The 18,852-nt window shown below is 37.6% G+C and overlaps 1 protein-coding gene across 4 annotated transcripts in view; it reads right to left on the bottom strand.

The window, feature by feature from the left end:
- The window catches only part of LOC105195681 (putative leucine-rich repeat-containing protein DDB_G0290503), a 37,411-nt gene that overhangs the window by 8,465 nt on the left and 10,094 nt on the right, over nucleotides 1-18,852 (bottom strand). The window contains exons 1-4 of one of the 4 annotated variants that reach the window (XM_039459081.1): nucleotides 16,817-18,773; nucleotides 4,591-5,056; nucleotides 3,662-3,741; nucleotides 1,829-2,063 (exon numbers count right to left, since the gene is read on the bottom strand). In XM_039459081.1, the coding sequence (XP_039315015.1) occupies nucleotides 1,829-2,063; nucleotides 3,662-3,741; nucleotides 4,591-4,926 (651 nt within the window). In that variant the 5' untranslated portion in view covers nucleotides 4,927-5,056; nucleotides 16,817-18,773. Of the gene's footprint in view, nucleotides 1-1,828; nucleotides 2,064-3,661; nucleotides 3,742-4,590; nucleotides 5,057-6,591; nucleotides 8,989-16,816; nucleotides 18,774-18,852 lie in introns of those variants that run through there. The other 3 variants (XM_011161200.3, XM_011161218.3, XM_011161209.3) reach the window with 3 other exon arrangements.

Raw genomic sequence — 18,852 nt, 5'->3', positions numbered from 1 at the left:
AAAAAAATTCTGTCATTGATCCTCAGAACGCTTTCTTTCACGCATAAAAAAGTCTTTGACTTATCACTCGTAATAATAAATCAGATACAAATTGTCCGCAGCCTTCGCTAAAAGTCGCCGACACTTTCCCACCTGTCGATCCATTCAGTCTGCTTTTCAAGTTTTCGGTGGTTTATCCCCGCTTTTCCACCGTCTATATCGAATCATCCGCATCTCTCTTTTTCTCTATCTTCAGTTAATTGACATCGGCGTCATCGCTGAAATCTACATCGTAATTCTTCGAGGTCGACTTGCAGGCGCGCGTCTTCTGTCGCCTGGTGACCTTAGTGGTGCTGCGTTCCTTCCTGGGCTTTCGCGTTTTCCGCGGTGCTTCATTCTCAGGCACTTTGAACACCAGCGGCTCCTGCTCCTCCAGCAGCTCCTCGTATTCCGTGTCCGTCGTCGGCAGCTCCTGCATTATCTCGTCGTCGTCCGTTGTCGAGTCACGGTACTGCCAGCCGACGATCGCGTCCGTGTCGCCTATTACCAGGTCATCGGATCTAGCATGCAGATGGTTGCTGACCGCGCTGTCGTCCGGATAATCCGGCCCGTCCACCTGGTGGTTGTTTAACCGCTTTGTCGTTCTGGGGTTGGCTAAGCTAGAAATCGCCGGGTCTGATTGACGATCGGGGAGTGCACTCGACGGGAGTACGATCGGGAGATTCTATCATGTGATGCCGAGATTTTATTTATTTTTATTATTACACATGAATTTTTTTTGCGTTTCAATCGGCCAGCAACTCGGTGTGTTTGTGTTGGTGGTTGTTGTTACGGGTCAGTGGCAGAATTTCGTCGTGTGGTTGACGGTTCGGTGTACACAAATTTCTTAAGCAACGTCAGCGGTTAGGGCGATGATCAGGCGGTAGTTAAGTGCTCGGTGTTTGGCCGTGCGTGGTTTTGCGGATGGCGATGGTGGCGATTTTTTTTTGTATTTTTTTTTCCAGTTTTTGATTAGACGGTAAGACGGCGATGCGACGGTGAAAGAGGGCGATGGCGTGCGGGAGCGCGGATGGGACAGAACGAAAACAGAAAAAATCAAGAACACGTAAAGATATTAGTGAGCGGCAATCAAGGGCAGGTTGACAGAAGTTCTATGCGTGAACAATGAAAGCGAGAACTCAGGCTGGTTAAACGTACGAGATCAAACAAGATAAAGCATTCCAGGATGCTGACAGCCTCTTCCGGAAGACAAGATTAGTTTTACGCAACTTTACGTGAAAAATATAAATAATCCATTACGCTTATGCTAAGCGTATTATGTAATATATCACACATTAGTATATATAATGAATTATATTATTATTAATATATTATACAATTATTATATATTATTTTACTAGGAATATACACTGAGAGAAAAAATTCCTAAATTTTTATAGATAAATATTCATTCGATTAGTACTAATAAAATATTTACTTCCTATACGTAAACATTTAGTCTATAAGAAAAATGATATTTAAATTAATGGTTCTTGTACTAATATACAATATATTTACATTTAGTAAATATTTTATTAGTACTATACAAATTTATTAAAATTTAGTAATTTTTCCCTTAATGTACATAAAATATCAAAGAAAATTTTTAAAGCGGAATGCCTCCTCGAAAGCTGCCGGTTTCTTTGCTACATCTACGTACAAGGTGTCCCAGTCTATCGTCTCATCTTCCATTCGCGGATTCTTCAATCGATTTTATTGAAGAATCCCTAAGCGAAAAGGATAATTCCGAGGCACTTTGTACAATGACACATACACTTTCTTCTAACATTCGGTCCACGTAGGGCCTTACCTTGATGGCGGTCTGCATGAGAACTGTGGTGGCATAATTCACACCCTTGGTGCCGAGATGCAGCACCGCTGTATAACCCTGCTCGGTCGCGCGTGCTAGGGCTTCGTCGATCTCAGCTTCACGGCGGATTAGCGCGGGATGCACGAAGCGCCGGTAAAGGATACTGGAGCCCTTGGTGGCCGGGCTTAGCAGCCACAGCACCAGGATGATTTTAATCTCATAGTAAAACGGAAACCTACGTAACAAACGTGCGGGACGTGTAAAATATCGTATGCGCCGATGCATTCACCGTTTCTCGAAATTACTTTAAAGTTTTATATATTTCTTTATTTATGCACGTATAAGTTGCAATATTGCAGTGAAATAAATATATTTATGCGCAAAAATGTTATATTGATCTTCCGCAGACCAATCTATTTTTCACTGCTTGTATACATTTTCACTAATGTAGATTAATTTTGATCTCGGTTTAAATTTACTTTTTATCCTTTCCTAGTTCTAAAAATGAGAAAAAGTCAGACCAGTTGACTTATTGATAAACAGCTGTATTTTTCTAATGTTTTTAGATTTTTTTTAAAAAATCTGAAAAAATTTTAGTATACTCTTTTAACTTTTAGGAACACGATTATATAATACAATTTTATGATCCGAAATGTTTTTTTGCTTCTTTTGACCTACATTGAATTTGAAAAAAACAGAATCGGCAAAATGGAAAAATTATCTAGGTCTTAAACAGTTTAGGTAAGTCTGCGGAGGGTTACAAAGTAAAATCTGTAAAATCAAGTAAAGCATCAAATTAACGAGTAAAGATATTCGAATCGTTAGTTCGACAATGACGCTTTTGTTCGGAATTTTCAAATAAATCTATCACGTTTTTAACGTAACCACAATGTAACAACGATAAAAATAGTTGATCGCGGGCAATCGCTATGCCGTCACGCTGCTGCAATCTACTCGATTCGACTCGCGTCGCGAAAAATTCGTCACGGGCGTGAAAGTGAGAGCGGCGTGGAGAAATGCAGTGCACCGGTGTGCCGGGAGAGTATCGGACATTTCGAATACGCCAGAAATACGCGGGAACTCGTTTCCTTCTTGGTTGTAATCCGAGTATGAAGGGAGATCTGGCACATGATGTTCCCCGAGGAAGAAAGAGAGAAAGAGAATAGGGAGGAACGACGGAGAAATGAGAGGACGATGGCAGGTCAGGGGAGACGCGCGGGCAGAATCCTCAGAAGTGCATGTAAGCCAATATCTATCTCGTCCGAAATTAGACTTTCGGAATTCCTCGCAGCGAGAGCGCGGCTTTCAAGACCGCGCGGTCCGCAGCTGGTTTATTGGCCCCTTGCTTGCCCTCGTGCTTGCCGCGACTCCAAGATTCATCTCAATATCCGGTGCGTTATATTACGTATACGCGGTCGCTCTCAAATCAACGCGACGTCGTTTACTGCACATGGTGCCTCAGCTTCTATAAGATGCTACTATCTCAAAAACTTTGACTCGATCTTAACATAAATGATAATTTTTTTAATAATACGCTCAAGTGGTGCGTGAGAATAGTCACATTGATGAATTAATAATAATTAAAAAAATGAGAATAATTCTCATAACAATTACTCCCGGGAGAGTGTAAATATCAAAATTCTGATTAATACGAATATTGTTATAAGATGCTCTTTTCCCTGCGAATGTTTCAATTGTTAACTTTTGAATTACTAACAGTTTGAATTAATAATAGTTTAACTTGATCCTATCTAAATAAATCACATACACAAACACATAATTTACACAAATTACAAAGTGGAGGAATTTTTCGAATAGCAACGTATTTCTCACCAAAAACTAAAGAAGACGTCGGTGAATGTTTCCGCGCATGTGAACAGCGCGAATACAATCCAGTACATCATCCATTTGACCTGAAACCAAGGAAATTCTAGAGCAATAGATTATTACAAAAGTAACTTAAAGAAAAATCGCAGAGAAATGTGTTTGTGATTCATCATTTACTGCGCAAAAAATGTTAAAAAAATGACTAGTAAAATAATGAAAGAAATAAATATTAAAAGTAATCTGAAGATCAATATAAATTGTGCATATTTTACTATTCACAAAAAGAGTAAAGAGAGGTTTAAAACATAAAATTAAATTGAATTTTATTATTGCGAATTTCTCTCTCTCTTCTCCCTTTCTTCTCAATACAAGTAAATTATAAAGATAAAAATATTCACGACAGCTGCGTACGTAGCAACATACGGCTCAGTTTTCATCGGCTACGAGTAAAGCAAAAGATTAACGTTAAAAGATCTCTGACGTTTATTCGAATTCTAGCCAATGCATTTATGTAATGTGAATAACGTTTAGGTGCAAATTGCTCAACTTGATATTGTGTAACAAATTGCTGTGTAAATTTATAAATAAAATTTCATAATTTTTCCAATAAAATTTTCAATGAAATCAGCTATTAAGTTTTAAATCGAAATATCAAACCGCGTTTTGTAATTTAAAAGTCCATATATGTAAATTATATTAAATAATTCTTTTATTTTTAAAATATTAATTAGCTAACAAGTTTTTATATAAAAAATATAATTTGCAATATAAAATATATTAAAAAAAGAAACAAGATAGGCATGCATATATATTAAAAAAATTCACAGATGTATTTCTATATAATCAAGTGCTTTCATGATATTCAATTTAAAAGCCAAGAGCTTTGATTAGGAGCCTGTAATGCTATTACATTATTCATTATTTATTTCACTTACGTATTCTTTGACATTTTTCGTGCGCACCGCCTTATAGGAAGCGTACGCCGGATACAAGGTGCCGAAGACTAATCTGAAAATTGGATAAACGAGCCTGTAAATGAGGGATCGCGGCGACACTATTGCCAAGAACACCGTCAGCAATCCGACGTTGTTCAGCGTCATTTTTATGGGGAACGATTGTAGCCAGTAACGGCACCAGGCCATCGCTTGTCTCGCCAAAAGTTCACCGATTCCCGCCTTATCGATCACCGCGATCGGCAATTCGTCCGATCGCGGCACGTCCTTCTCGAAAACATGAATCGTCGATCGGCGGTCTCTTTTCGTATCCATCATATTATCAATTTATTTTTCTCTGCCTCTCTTTCTCTCTCGCGTCGCGTGACGACAAGTTTTCTGTAGTCGTGAAATCTTGAACACTTCCGGAGATCCTGCGACGATCGTCGGACTGGCACGACGAGTCGAGCTGCAACAAAAAGAAAAAAAAAACAGAAATTATTTGAGAGATATCGTTAACGCGCGTTAGCGGAGCAGCTGCAAATGCAATTTAAGAAGACTCAATGCTTGAAAGATTTGATTAACGTTCCTTTAAGGTACTTTAAGGTCTCGTTAGCCGAATCGATTATCGGACTTGTAAAGGTCCAATGAATGAGTCCGACGATTGGAATAATTATAGAACGGAATGACATAGTTCTACTTTATAAAACTAAATCTAGTAAAATCGTTGTGTAGTTTATTAATATTGACGTGACGAATTAAGAGAATTTTGAAAATTCACGTAGCAACAATGATTAAATATAAACAGAATTTAAATTGATGTAGGTTCAAAAAAAAAAAAAAAAAAAATATTTGCTTTCTCAATTTATCAAAACATTTGTAATTTTAATAACATACATATGACTTGAAAAAACTAAAAAAAAATGCGTTTGGTATTTCTGCATTAAAACAAAATATTTCCACATTGCAACAAGATATACATCGGCGCACAAAAGTTACGCAACAGTACGTTGCGTATCACTAAAATTTTATCACCAAAAACATGCAATTTTACGTCAAAATCAATAGAGCTTGCGTACAGTCGTCGGACATTTTAGCTATTTGTTCGAACGATTTACGCTTTTCGATGGTAGCATCACGGAATGACCATCGAATTTGGGATTCCGGAGCAGTGCTTTCAATTGAAGCGTAATCGGTTGATCAATGCCTGCAATGACCTCGATTGCTCTGGTCTCATTTAAAAGATTACGCAAGAAGCTTATTATGGGAAGCCAATTAACAATTGGCGGTATCGCCGATCTATCATCCGTATCTTTTGAGAGAAAAAATTGATCACACAACAACAATAATACTATCCTTTATTCTTTTAAGTTATTCACTCAAAATTTATGTCTTCGTATCATGACGTACGATTGCGTTGTAATATAGATAAATTTTATGTGCAGTAATAAATTAATCATAAATAAAGAATTAAATTTATTACTATCTATATAATAATTTTGAATAATTTTCTTGGTTCACATTCATTTTAACATATACTTTCGTAATATGTGCATTTTTATGTATGCAAATAGTTTTAAATAATTTTTTTTTATTTTATAATACTCTGTTACGTTGCACAGATTATATCTTATTTAGAAACGAGTAAATACATTGAGAGAAAAATTCTTAAATCTTAATAAATATTTATTCAAATAGTACTAATAAAATACTAAATGTAAATATATATTTATTTAGTACAAACACCTACTTATAACTTATTTAATTCAAGTTTTCTTGGAGTAAATATGTACTATAAGTAAATATTTTATTAGTGCCATTCGAATAAATATTTATTCAAATTTAAGAATTTTTTCTCTCAGTGTTGCAATCTGATAATCCAAATATTACGCACTAATTACTACTCGTTAATACCTCAGTTCTACACTAAATATACGCTGTTTCACCAAACTCTATGTGAGAACAACAATAAACGCTCTAATAAACTCGACGCTTCCTTCTTACAATTCAACTGGTTCGTCTGTCAGATTCATTCGCGTCTCGTCTCTGCGAACCCCTGTCGCTGCCCGTTCGTGCTCGTTGCGTGTACGACAACGACGCTTCGTCAATCCTCTTGTCGTGACGAATTCTGGCGAATCGTTTCCTGCTTCGTCACCGTGTTCGTCGTTCGTCTCGTTGTTGTTACCCCAGATTATTTTCTCGCCGGTGAGACCGAGTTCCCAGACCTTATAGTGCGCCGCGCGATTCGAATCGCTCTTCTCGCGTGTGCTTCCAGTTACAGACTAAGCGCGTAGCTGCGTCCGTTCGGGCACCGTCAACGACGACGACGACGACGACAACGAGCTTGCGGAGGCTCTATTTTAGCGCCTTAAGCCGCTATCACGCGAGCGCCGTTAAATCGACACAACGCGATGTCTGGAAGAACGCGACTTTCTCGCACGGTGATTCACCTGATTCGTATTCGCGCTACGAAACGTTTCCGTAAACTAATCCGCACGTCCCGTGAAACTGTCTGGATCAGGTCAAAGCTGTTTACATTACGTCGTACGTTGGGGAAAATAGAAATGTTCAAGATTCTTTCAAAATATTATTCTCGAACACGCGCTATTTCGAAATATCTACGCATTTCTTTTCATCGTCACATTTGTTGACCAAATTGAAAATCGATCCTTTTCGATAACATTTAATTAAACGTTGTCCTGCGTTTAGTTTAAAGAAGAATTCTATTAAAATTCAAATAAAAATAAATGGAAAATAGAGTGAAATATTTCATTATTTATATAAAATGTCGAAAGGTTAATTTAGAAAATCTTAAATTTTGAATCTTGAACTTTTAAATTAAAAATACTGTCGAAGCTTAAAAACGACACGTGATATGAGGAGCTTATTTCTGTTCGACACCGAATAAAGGTCAAAGAGTCTATAGATCGAAGTAAGCGCGGAGAACTCGAGATATTCTGTATTACAGTAGGTCAAGTGTCTGAAGCTTCCAAAATGACGTTTTAAATCAAAAGTCCTAAAAGGAGTATTTGCGAGAGATGTATTTAGGAAGCATGGCCGTTTTTCCGCGAGTGGGTCATCTCCCAGATGTGCCAGAGAGGCGAGAGTTTAATTATATGCGCCAACCTAGATATCGCATCGGTCAAGCTTTATCAGAATAAGAGCCGCGTTCGTATAATTTACAAATGACATATTGTTCGAATTTAGATTCGGCCGAGTTATACGGGTTGCGCGAAAGTTCAAATATTAGGGTGACTAAATAAAAATAGCAACACAGATGAGACGGGACAACGTTCTTAATAGATATCACACGATTTGGACAAGTAAGTCAGATGGGAAACATAACAGGAATATTGTTTCTCCTGAGCATCACATATATATGCGAATGAATTAATGTTCCGTGTGACGTTCTCTCAGAAGTTTCGACAACACTCTGGAGGTATCTGAAGCCCCCGGAGAAATAAATTAAACAACGAATAATGCACAATAGTTATGACTTGTGTGTTAAATTGTGCGTTTATAACTTTGTGAATTAATTTTATATACTGTCGGTTAATTAAATTTTACTGCGCACGGTGAGACTTCGAAAAACAATATTTCTGTAGTTCGAACCTGGCTTCTCTCGTTCGGAGCCAGAAATTTCCTGGTAAGGATAAAAACAATGGCTGCGTTAACACGAGTTGCCAAGTCACTTCATCAAATCAGCCGGGCGAATTAAATTAGCGCGTTAGCGTCAATTCTCCGCAGATCGAGAGGGACAGAGAGAGACTCGCGACAAAAATTAAAACCGATGTAACGTCAAAGCACTTGATTGTCTCTACGTTGCAAATACGCCGGAAAGAAAGATGCACTGCGATGTCACTCATCTCGATTTCACTACCACAACGAAATCCTCTATTTCGCCATTGCGTCAGAAATATTTGTCAGTGCTTCCAATTATTAAAAAATCTCGCTTGTTAACTACTGCAATAATTCATACGCAATTGTTATACAATTGTAAAACGTGCAATGTTAAATATTAAAAAGTACCAAATTTAAACCAATTCCTTGAGCTAAATAACATTTTGTTATTTTGCACGTCTGCGTGTCGAAATTTATTATTCCAACACAAAATATGTAGTTGAAAGAACAATCTCGTCTAATAAATTCATTTCTGTGCTTAGTTTCAAAGTGTCCGTATGTGCATCTGGTAAATAATAAATTAAATTTGAGTCAAACATTTTTATAGTTAATCTATTTTAGTTAATGGCATATTAAGAAGGAGCAAAAGTAACCTACAAAAATGATTCAAAATAACTCAAATTGGATAAAATTCGATACTACGATTTTAATAGCGTGTAGCGACATCGAATTGTTATCACTGCCCGTGCAAGATTTTTAACAACTGAGACAATTGAACTGACAAATATCGTACCTTCGAGCGACGCAACGCGGTTTGACGCGAATGCGGCGCAAAAATATTGCGAAACTGGACGAGGTCTGCACTCGGACTGCGATCGCACGAAATCGCGATCGCCTGCGGTCGCAGGTAATTCGATGATTGTCACCAATGCCGCGCTGTACCGCGGATTACGCAACGGGGCGTCCCTAATGCGCGTCGTCCGCATCGCTCGCGGCGGCGAACGCGATCGCACGCGACGCGTTATTCACGCCCGGTCGCTTCCGGTTCCGGTTCCGTTAGACCGAGCCCACATACGAGACGTCATCCTTTCGATTCGCCCATGGAGTAACGGGGACGAAGGAGCTAGCCGACTGGCAATCGCGCGATAAGACCACGACGATTTACGACCGTCGCGATTCCGCGCGCCGTAGCCATTTACGAAATTGAATGTCCACCTACTGGCCGACGCTAAGATTATCCATCGACCTGATATCTCGTAAAGGAGGATCCAGCGACTTTTACGCCACCTTTTTGTTCCTACTCCGACGTTATACGTGTTCACTTCCTTTCAGTCGTACGTTTCCGTCTGAACGAGTTCGCGCGAGGTTTATGTCAAAATTTTTATTACATCTTCCTTTAATCTCTTTCGGTGATAACGACGGACAAGTAGCTTTCAATTTAATACGTCTACAGGAAATATTATTTTCGTATTTACACTTTCTATTATCGAGCTGGAATCTCTATTTCGCTGTGAAATTTAATTTCAGTTTCCTTCAAGATACGAGCTTGTTGCTTTCTAAATCATCGGATAGTTTCGATACTTTTTCTTTTCCAATTTTCTTTTCCAGCTACTCTCTCGCCGATTAAATCGTATTTTGAATCGTATTGCTCACAATATAATGTTTTCACGCGAGTATTCGTTCGAGCGAAAAGCAACGTTGAAAATATCTCGTTATATTGCCGCTCAAGGTCGCGAGGTACTCGAAAGTTTTGAAACAGCTGTGGATACTATCATTTGTAATCCCAGTGACTCGCAAACCCCGGTGTAGTTTGTGCAGTCTCGTTCGCGTGACTCAAATTATATTCGCTAACGTTTCGTTAAATGATTTTACGTAAGTGCAGAGATAGCAAATAAACAGCATAGAAATAGATAACGCGTAAATGTTGTCGTAGAAAATTATTTTTCATTCTCTAAATCTTCTCACTATACTCTCTCTGAAAAAAACAAATTCGAAAGCAACATATAAAGTACGAGTTTTTCATCAATTTGACAATAAAATTGCTGACAATAAAAATCGGTTTCTTCAAAATGTCCAATGTAAAAAAATCTGACAATTTTTCAAGAAAAGTTTTACGTTGGATGTCGAAAAAACTGGCGTTAATCTGGCGTTAGTCAGAATTGATAACTCGTATATTTTTTAATATAGAATACACTGAAAAATGTAATATAAATTAAAACGTAGATTGATTCATTTAAACATTGAAACACGGGTTGTCACTAATATACATAGATTCGACTAAATTTTATTCGTTCAACTACATTTGCTATTGTTTTTACTTTTCATCTTTTTGTTTCATTATCTATTGAATTAACAAGATATGCTCAGTTTGATTAATGCTGTTGATTCAACAGCATCTTTTTGTGTGTATCATATATAAATATCTTAAAACATATCATAATATTGTCTATGATAAAATAGCACGACATGAACGGTGTCTCGTGTTACAAATTAATAGTAAATTCATTCATTATTGCGCTCTTAGATTGCTAGAAATTGGGATTGTCATTCATGTTTATCGTTTGCGTGTCGTATAAAACGTCGAACGCGGTTGCAATCCTATACGATTGTTAACTCCATGCGCTTTCATGTTTATTAATGACGACATGTAACTTTCCCTCATTATCGCGACGTACGCATATGTGAGGTGGCCTCAGTCGCGACTGTTCGTATATCACGAGGTCAGGATCATTGTCGTTCGTTTTGCGCATAGTCCGAGTTCCGTTACGCCTCGTTTAACCCTTCTTATCGTCTTCTCAACGTGATAACAAAAAAATACATGTTTTACAGAAACATATATTTCCAATCGTATTTCTCCCTTGTTTTTTGAATAATATATTAAAATGTCAAAAATCTTTAGCTGCTTTTGTCAAATTTTATTGACATATTTCCCTGATGTGTTTATAATAATTAATGTAAGAATTGTCGCTTAACACAGAGTTATCCCTTAATAAGTATATTTTCGATTTACAATATTAAATATGTTTCTCGGTAATTTAAAATTTAACATTTTTGTTAAAAGACTATTTTTAATTAATCAAAAATAATGATTTTTATTTCAAATCAATCATTTGGACGTTTATCCATTTTTGTTGTATTTCAATTTGCAATATCAAATAAACCTTTGATTAAGGCAACGTTATATAGAGTCATTAAAATAAAGTTAAACGTGTTGGTTGTTTTCACGTATTCATTGAACCAAATAGGAATTCTATTTTTTACTACAACGAGGAAAAATGCGTGACACATATATTTGGCGGAAATACCTTGCAAGAAACACGTGCAAGGTTACCGATAAACAGTCTAACGTGTGGAGAGAATGGTTATTGTTTTATATTGTCGAATGAAATTTATACTTCACTATTGTACAGTGTTAGGCGGCGGCATCTGTAGCTATTGTGCATAAAATAAAGCGCAAAACACTTTTCGCGACGCTGAAGCTGTTTGATGTGCTCGGGAGATGATTAACGCTGAGATTGGAACTTCTGTTGCCATAAAATCTACGTAGGTATTTCATGATGCGACTAAAATACATTGATTAAAAAATATTATGATGAGATTAAAAAATATTATGATGAGATACTGTGATTAAAAAACATTAATTAATAAATATTTTTAAATAAAAATATTTATTAGCTTCTTCTGCAGTTACGTGTACTTTAATTTTAACTCTTTCTGTATTAATCATTTTATTAGTCGCGCTTATTACTACCTACATAGATGCACAGTGTATATGTGTGCGTATATTCTTACTAGCTACGGTTCATTTTGAGACATTGATAGACAAACAGTGCACAAAATGTGACAACGAGAGCGTGCTTTGTTATTTCGAGACGAGGACGAAGAGCATTAACCTAATAATGATTTACGAGGACGCGCATTTAGCTTATAAGACGTGTCAAAAATAATCTCATATATGTGACACTAATTCCTTTTTGATTTCATTAAATGATATAGGTATTATATGTGTAAAAAGCAGGAGATTAACTTTTATGAGTACGTCAATTTTGTATGATATTTTAATTATTTGCCGGACATATCACACAATAAAATCCTCCAGTTGCAATACTATTCCCTTTCTGCATGTTGATAATTTATGGCATCAATTTAAAAAAAAAAAGATTATTCTCGTGGGCGTCAAAGTGAGGATTTTTGGCGTTGAGATTTTCTGGATTTGTGCCAAAGTTGCGGAGTGTTCAAAGCTGTCTACTCGGAATTGCAACGAGTCACGAGATAAATACCATTCCATTATACCGCCAGCTCATCAACCTTGAAGCGCCACACGATCAAACCCGGTAAAAAAAGACAAAAGGAATAAATATCAATTTCCTTGTTTCTAACTGAAGGTCGTTCTTGATTAGAATATTTATGTACCGAGATATAACTGCAGTAATTTTATTTTAATTAAACAATGTTCTATTTTAGTTAAATAATTTTTAACTTATTACTAATAAAAGTGATATGTAACTCTATCTAGCACAAAGTACAATAGCATTTTTAATTCTTCGCAATCAAACTTGATTTTGTATCAAAAATTATCTCTGAACGCTTTTTAATTATTTAATCTTTGTCGCTAGGCCAAAAGCAAAAAATTGTAATTCAAAATAAACATTCCTGATAAAAAAACTGATATAATTTTGGAAATAATGCAGCTAAAAGTACAGCAAAATATCTCCTACATTATATTTCATGAATGACTCATGATTCCTGAGGTATTTGTTTTTTGCATAAATAGTATTAATGTATGATATTTGCTTGTGTTAACTAAAACACGGGTTGCAACAGTTTTGGCACAATCACATGTTATATGAGAAAGTGGTGTTTGCAGCTATAAATGTAATTATGTTGGCGCAATAATTATATAAAGGCATCATATCTTCCAACAAAATATAAATTTTTTAATATATTTAGACATATATGAATATAAAATATGTTCAACATATAAATACGATATATGTTTTACATATTAAAAACATCTTATATATAATAAAATTCATAACAGTTTTACGTAATTAATTTTTATTAACATATAAAAATGTTCAAAATTTACAGTACACAATTTTAGAACATGTCAAAATTGCGCAAAGAAAACTGCTAAGATGTATCAAAAGTGTACTACTAACCATTTCAGATATTTTATTCGTAAATTTTAAATAATAAAAATTAATTTTTAATAATTCATTTCATCTATCAAAGAATTAAAATTACAATATTCAGTAATAAAGTTTATTTCATTCTGCATACGTAAAAAGGATAACAATACATCTTATAAGTTATACAACATATATCGAATATAATTTGCAATTTTTAAAGCTGTTATGAGGGGGGAAACACATATCTTTTAATATCGTAACCTTTTTTCAAAGTATATTATACGTTCTAAGACCATGTGTTGTTTCTCAATATTTATATTGAGTTTGGCAGTAACAATGTTAGAACTATTTTAAACATATCAATTAGATCATACATCTATTTCAGACCCACAATATAATTAAATTTCATAGCGAATATTTAAATACATCTTAACATATTCTGCAACATGTTGCGAAATGCAAGAAGTGCAAAGTTCGCTGCGGTTATATTTCTTACACAAGTTATATGTTGAAAAGAATTCTTTCGTGAGTTGTTTCTTAATGCTGTAATAGTAATTTTATTTATACAAAATATTTCTATTAAAATTCTTAAAAAATGGAAATATAATAATATTTGAGATAAGGAACTCTGTCATTTTCTGTCGTTTATTTCGACGCATTCTTTGAAATAGATTTAAAATATAGAAAATACAAGTGCATTTTTAAAAATATGATGATTTGTCTGAAATTAGGAACATTTGAGCGCTAGATTTATGACTTTGGTATAATTTTCAGAAATTAAAAAAAGATAGAATCACAGATATAATAAATTATCGTCAGGAAATCTCGACTCTCACAGTGAAATTCTTCGAGCAATATAAAACACATTTGAAATAAGGAACTTTTCCGCTTCTCTACATCGCTCTCACGGCTTGGACGCAATTTTTAGAGGCGAGGGTAGAAAAACCACGGATACTGTGTTAACGACCGTTACTCGCTTGAAAATCGGCGCGTGGAAATTGCGCGAATAATGCACCATCGTCGGAACGAGCACAGGTGTGGCTCGGTTAGGCGGCAAGAAGCACGTCATGTCGGTTCGTCCGGCAAAATCCTATCGAAGAGGAAAAAGTACCGAGAAATGTCGACGCGATTCGATGCGTGCGTTACTATCCGGTATCACGAAAGAGAAAGAGAAAGAGAAACGAAATAACGATCCAAGCGCGCTTTGACAGCGGCTTCGTCAGGCAGAGCACGAAGAATTGAGACAGAAGCGTCGTTAGAGATGCTCCTTCGGAGTCGTTGCAGAAGCGATGTGTACAACGATGGCCTCAATTGCGACCGTTTGAACCGTTCACCAGCTGATCGCCTATTAGCAAGAGGCAATACGAGTAAAGGCAGAGTACTCGCTGGATTAGAAAGTACAGATCTCATCCAACAAAATAGCTCGCTACATCCAGCAGCATCCGAATGCTTCTGGAAGAGGTCGACCTATCTTTCTCTCTCTCTCTCTCTCTCTTTCTCTTTCTTATCAGCGTCGTACTCTCATCGATTCTCCTGGATCTACGATTTATCTTAAGGACATCGTGATAAATCCCCGTCGTCTCAAGTATTTTCGCTGCTTCATTCCAACCGATTCCCATTAATTCAGCCCCGCTTCGCGCATATCTTATTTTTCATATTCAACATTCCTATGATAAAATTAAAGCGCAGAAATAGTTATAATAGCATGTCTGTAAAAGAACTATTTGTGACTATCAGAGTTATTTATCGCATGCTCGGCACAAAAGTCAGCCACGATATTTTTCATTGCATCTCAGAGAATACTAATAATTAAACTAATGATTTAAATGCATATCTCTATAATTGCATATAACATATAGTTATTAAAAGGAGAAATGTATTATTAGCAAATAATATTAAATTATTACGAGCGTGATATAAATGATTCTTTAAACTTCGAACTTTCTATAATGTAACGGATAATAACGAAACGCAATACCCTACATATCTATGATCGCAAAGAAACAGAATCTCTCGATTTCGGCCTTTATCCTCGCGTAGAGATTCACAGAAAGTATATCCTTCGGGCATGCTCTTGCACGCGATAGAGCTCACTTTCTCTCGACCCGATTGTCGCGCTAGATCGCTACCGCGTTTTTTATTCGCGGCCAAGCAGTCGCTTCGTGGTTGGTCGATCCTGTGCACGCCCGATCGGTTCCTTTATCGTTACGTCGGAGCGGCCAGCCCCAGCCGTGGTGCAATGACCGGTTAAGTGATTCGACTAACGTTTTCTAAGTGGCGGCTCAAAGAGAGGCGCTCGCCTTTTCTCCGCTAACTCCTCCTTTCCTTTCTTCTTGGTCCTGCCGGCCAAGTTGCTTGTTCCCTTTCTTTCTCTCGACGTCCTTGCCCCTTAGTATTTTCACAAGCCCTTCGTGATACACCGATTATCATCGTTCATCCCACTTCAGCCTTATTTACGTCACCGCTGTCGATTCAAATGTAAATCACCACGGTGCCGTCGTTGAAGAAGATTGTTATGCGAATCTGTTGTCTGACTCTGGAGGACATGTTGCCAATGAGACTACGATGATCGTTAAATTATCACGGATAAAAAGTTAAAGGATTGAATTTAAATGATAGACGTTCTTCTCGGCCGACTTCCCCTAATCCTGTTTATATGTGCCGATAACACCTCGTCACTTCTCTGCATAAATTGCACGTTCGATTATTCGCGATATGATGTAAATTAATAAATCTTCCATTCAAGACTGAACAAGCACTAAACCGTCCGTCGAGACGAGGACGTGCCGGGATCAAGGGTACGACATTCTGACGTCTACGGTAGTGTTGGTTCTCTCATCGACGACATCGTCTTTCTCTCGGAAGCGGCGCTCGAATAATGACGATGATTAATCGCTGTGCCGATCGAACATTCGCAAGAATCCGATGGATTTAAAAGAGATAGACGTTCTATTATATCAATGTTACTACCGGTACATTCATCATAGATTCTCTCGTTCAACGACGATGTTCAGCAATATCTCAGTTGCCGTTGTCAACCCTGATATTGGCCTTTTTCTAAATTCCACGAATTTTTATTATTTTAAATTTTAAAATCTGAGATCAAACAATCGACACAGACTTGACTCAACTCGAATGTACATTAACACTGGAATCTCGCTCGTGTTTCGAGATTCGATAATTGGTAGTTTTTTCAGATAATCTAGAACAGTGTTCTATTTTAAATTCTGAAATCGGAGCACTAGGATAAAAGTTTCACGATACCCTCACAGCCCGATTTACTCGGATGTTATCGTTGACAAAGTCTTGCGTCGCCTGATTTAGCAATTCCTTAAAATAATCTACGGCGTAGATTCTATTCATTGTTCTATTTAAAATCCTGAAGTCCGTGTGTTTCGAGATAAAGCTGATACATTGCAAGCCGTTAGGTCCGTGATTCGGTTGGTATTCTCTCGAGTCTCGTGATTTGTATTCACCGGTAAAATTCGCTGCGAGGTATCTTCGTGGATGGTGCCAAACCGTGCCGACCCGAGTCTGGAAAAGCCGCGCGCTTTTGACGGAAACAAACCGAGGTGCGCTCCTTGCACTTATCTCGGGACCAGCGGGAGCTTTTTGTCTTGCGAGTTTGTCCCACGAGCGTCGCGATGCCCCAACTGGAAGCCGGCCACTTCTGCGCTTGGGTTTATATTTAAACGGCAAAGCGCCGCCGGCCACATCGACGTCGACGTCGACGTCGACGCATCGTCTTTCCCAATGCGTCGGCCGGACGTCGAGAAGAGAGAAAGATAGAGAGAGAGAGAAGGAAGAAAAAAAGAGAATGTGTGCCGAAGAAAAGAACGCGTTGAGAGAAATACGCGTTGAGAGACTGAAGGAGAAAAATCTCCGCTTTCGCGAAACGAAAACACGTCCATGATATGTTGGCACACGTAAAATATTAAGGAGATGTTTAAAAGAGAAATATTATTTGAGAAGGAAGGGGCTGTACGAGTTTCAAGAATTCGTATATAAATTTATAGAGTACGAATGAAAGATGAGATAGTTGCATAATGATTCTCGAGAGAGACACCGTTTGCTCATCTACTTTTCCTTTTCTACTTGCCAATGATTTTCAAGAGCTTCGACTTTTATAAATGTAGGATTATGTTACTTCTTCTGTTGTTTTTATTGCCAATTTATCACTTAATTTTTTTTCTGAATTTTGTTACACATCTCTCTCTTTCTCTCTCACGTTCTGGCACAATGCATGTGCACACATGCAGACGGCGCAGTGTGAAACGTTGGAAAATTCGTGCTAATAAAAGAACATATAAACATTGATACCGCGGAATCGCGGACCTCCCACGTTGGCACGCATTTACCCGACACTTTAAACGGGATCAGCCAGGGGAGTTTGCACATGGTGCACGAACATTTAAGGGTTATTAACACGAGAAAAGCGAGACGGCACAAAAGCTGCCTCTACAATTAACAAAATGCAGACATGAATATCAATTATCATCGCAATTAATCGTTTAATTATTAAAATGTGAATCGTTAACAGATATTACTGCCTGTTTAATTCGAAAATGAATCTTTCTTAACGAAATTTTAATTCAATTTAGTGCGCAGATACGCATGTTTTGCAATATCAATAATATCAAAAATTGAGAATTCACTAAAGCTCGTTATACAAGAGCAAAATGAATCAAAGAATCTGCAGTCAAAAAGCTAAACTGTCACGCACCAATTCTGAAATGATTCTGTGTCTCAAATATTTCAATTAAATATCGCTATAACTCGAACCTCACGATGCTTCATCTCGCGCAATACTCGCGTAAATAATCAATCTTGCAAATACAGGCTACGTACACTGAATTCAATCAGCGCTTGCATACGAATTAGTCCTTATATACCGGATCGGAGCCTAACATACCTATGCACTCTGTGCAGCTATGTTAGTCTCCGATCGATAAATATTACAGGAGAGATACAGCGTATCTATCCGTGCTTTCATCTCGTCACGTTCGCGATGCATTCTCGCCGAGAAAAGGAAGTCCCGAAGGGGGCATCTCGAAGGTCTGGAATGTTCGGCATTTCAGGGCACGCCATTCGAATCCTCGCGAGAGAGAGCATATCCTCATCCCTTTTTTTTCTCTTCTTTACCCGTCTGCCCACGCGCTCGAACTACCTACCACCCGCGAAAAAGATAAAGGAACGGGGGGAAGAGGGAGAGACAGAACGAAAGAGCAGGCGGAGATCTAGGCTGAACGAAGCAGCAAAAAGAAGGAGAGAACCAAATACGAGGTCGAGGAAGGAGAGGAAGCGTGATATATGGAGAGAGGGACGGTCTGCGCGCGTTTGTGTGCGTATACGAGGGCGAACATCTCGCCGATATCAGGATGTAGGGTTTCGGGGTACGCCCAAAGGGTCATCACCCTTTCTTGGCGAACCCTCCTCCTCCTCCTCTTCCTCCTCCTCCTCCTCCTCCTCCTCCTCCTTCTCGCTTATGTGCATGCCGTGCTGTTCTCCCCCT

This window comes from Solenopsis invicta, chromosome 16 (assembly GCF_016802725.1).
Source record: "Solenopsis invicta isolate M01_SB chromosome 16, UNIL_Sinv_3.0, whole genome shotgun sequence".
Classification (NCBI taxonomy): Eukaryota; Metazoa; Arthropoda; class Insecta; order Hymenoptera; family Formicidae; genus Solenopsis; species Solenopsis invicta.
Note: the sequence above shows the minus strand (reverse complement) of the source record. Positions and strands in the feature narration are given on the sequence as shown.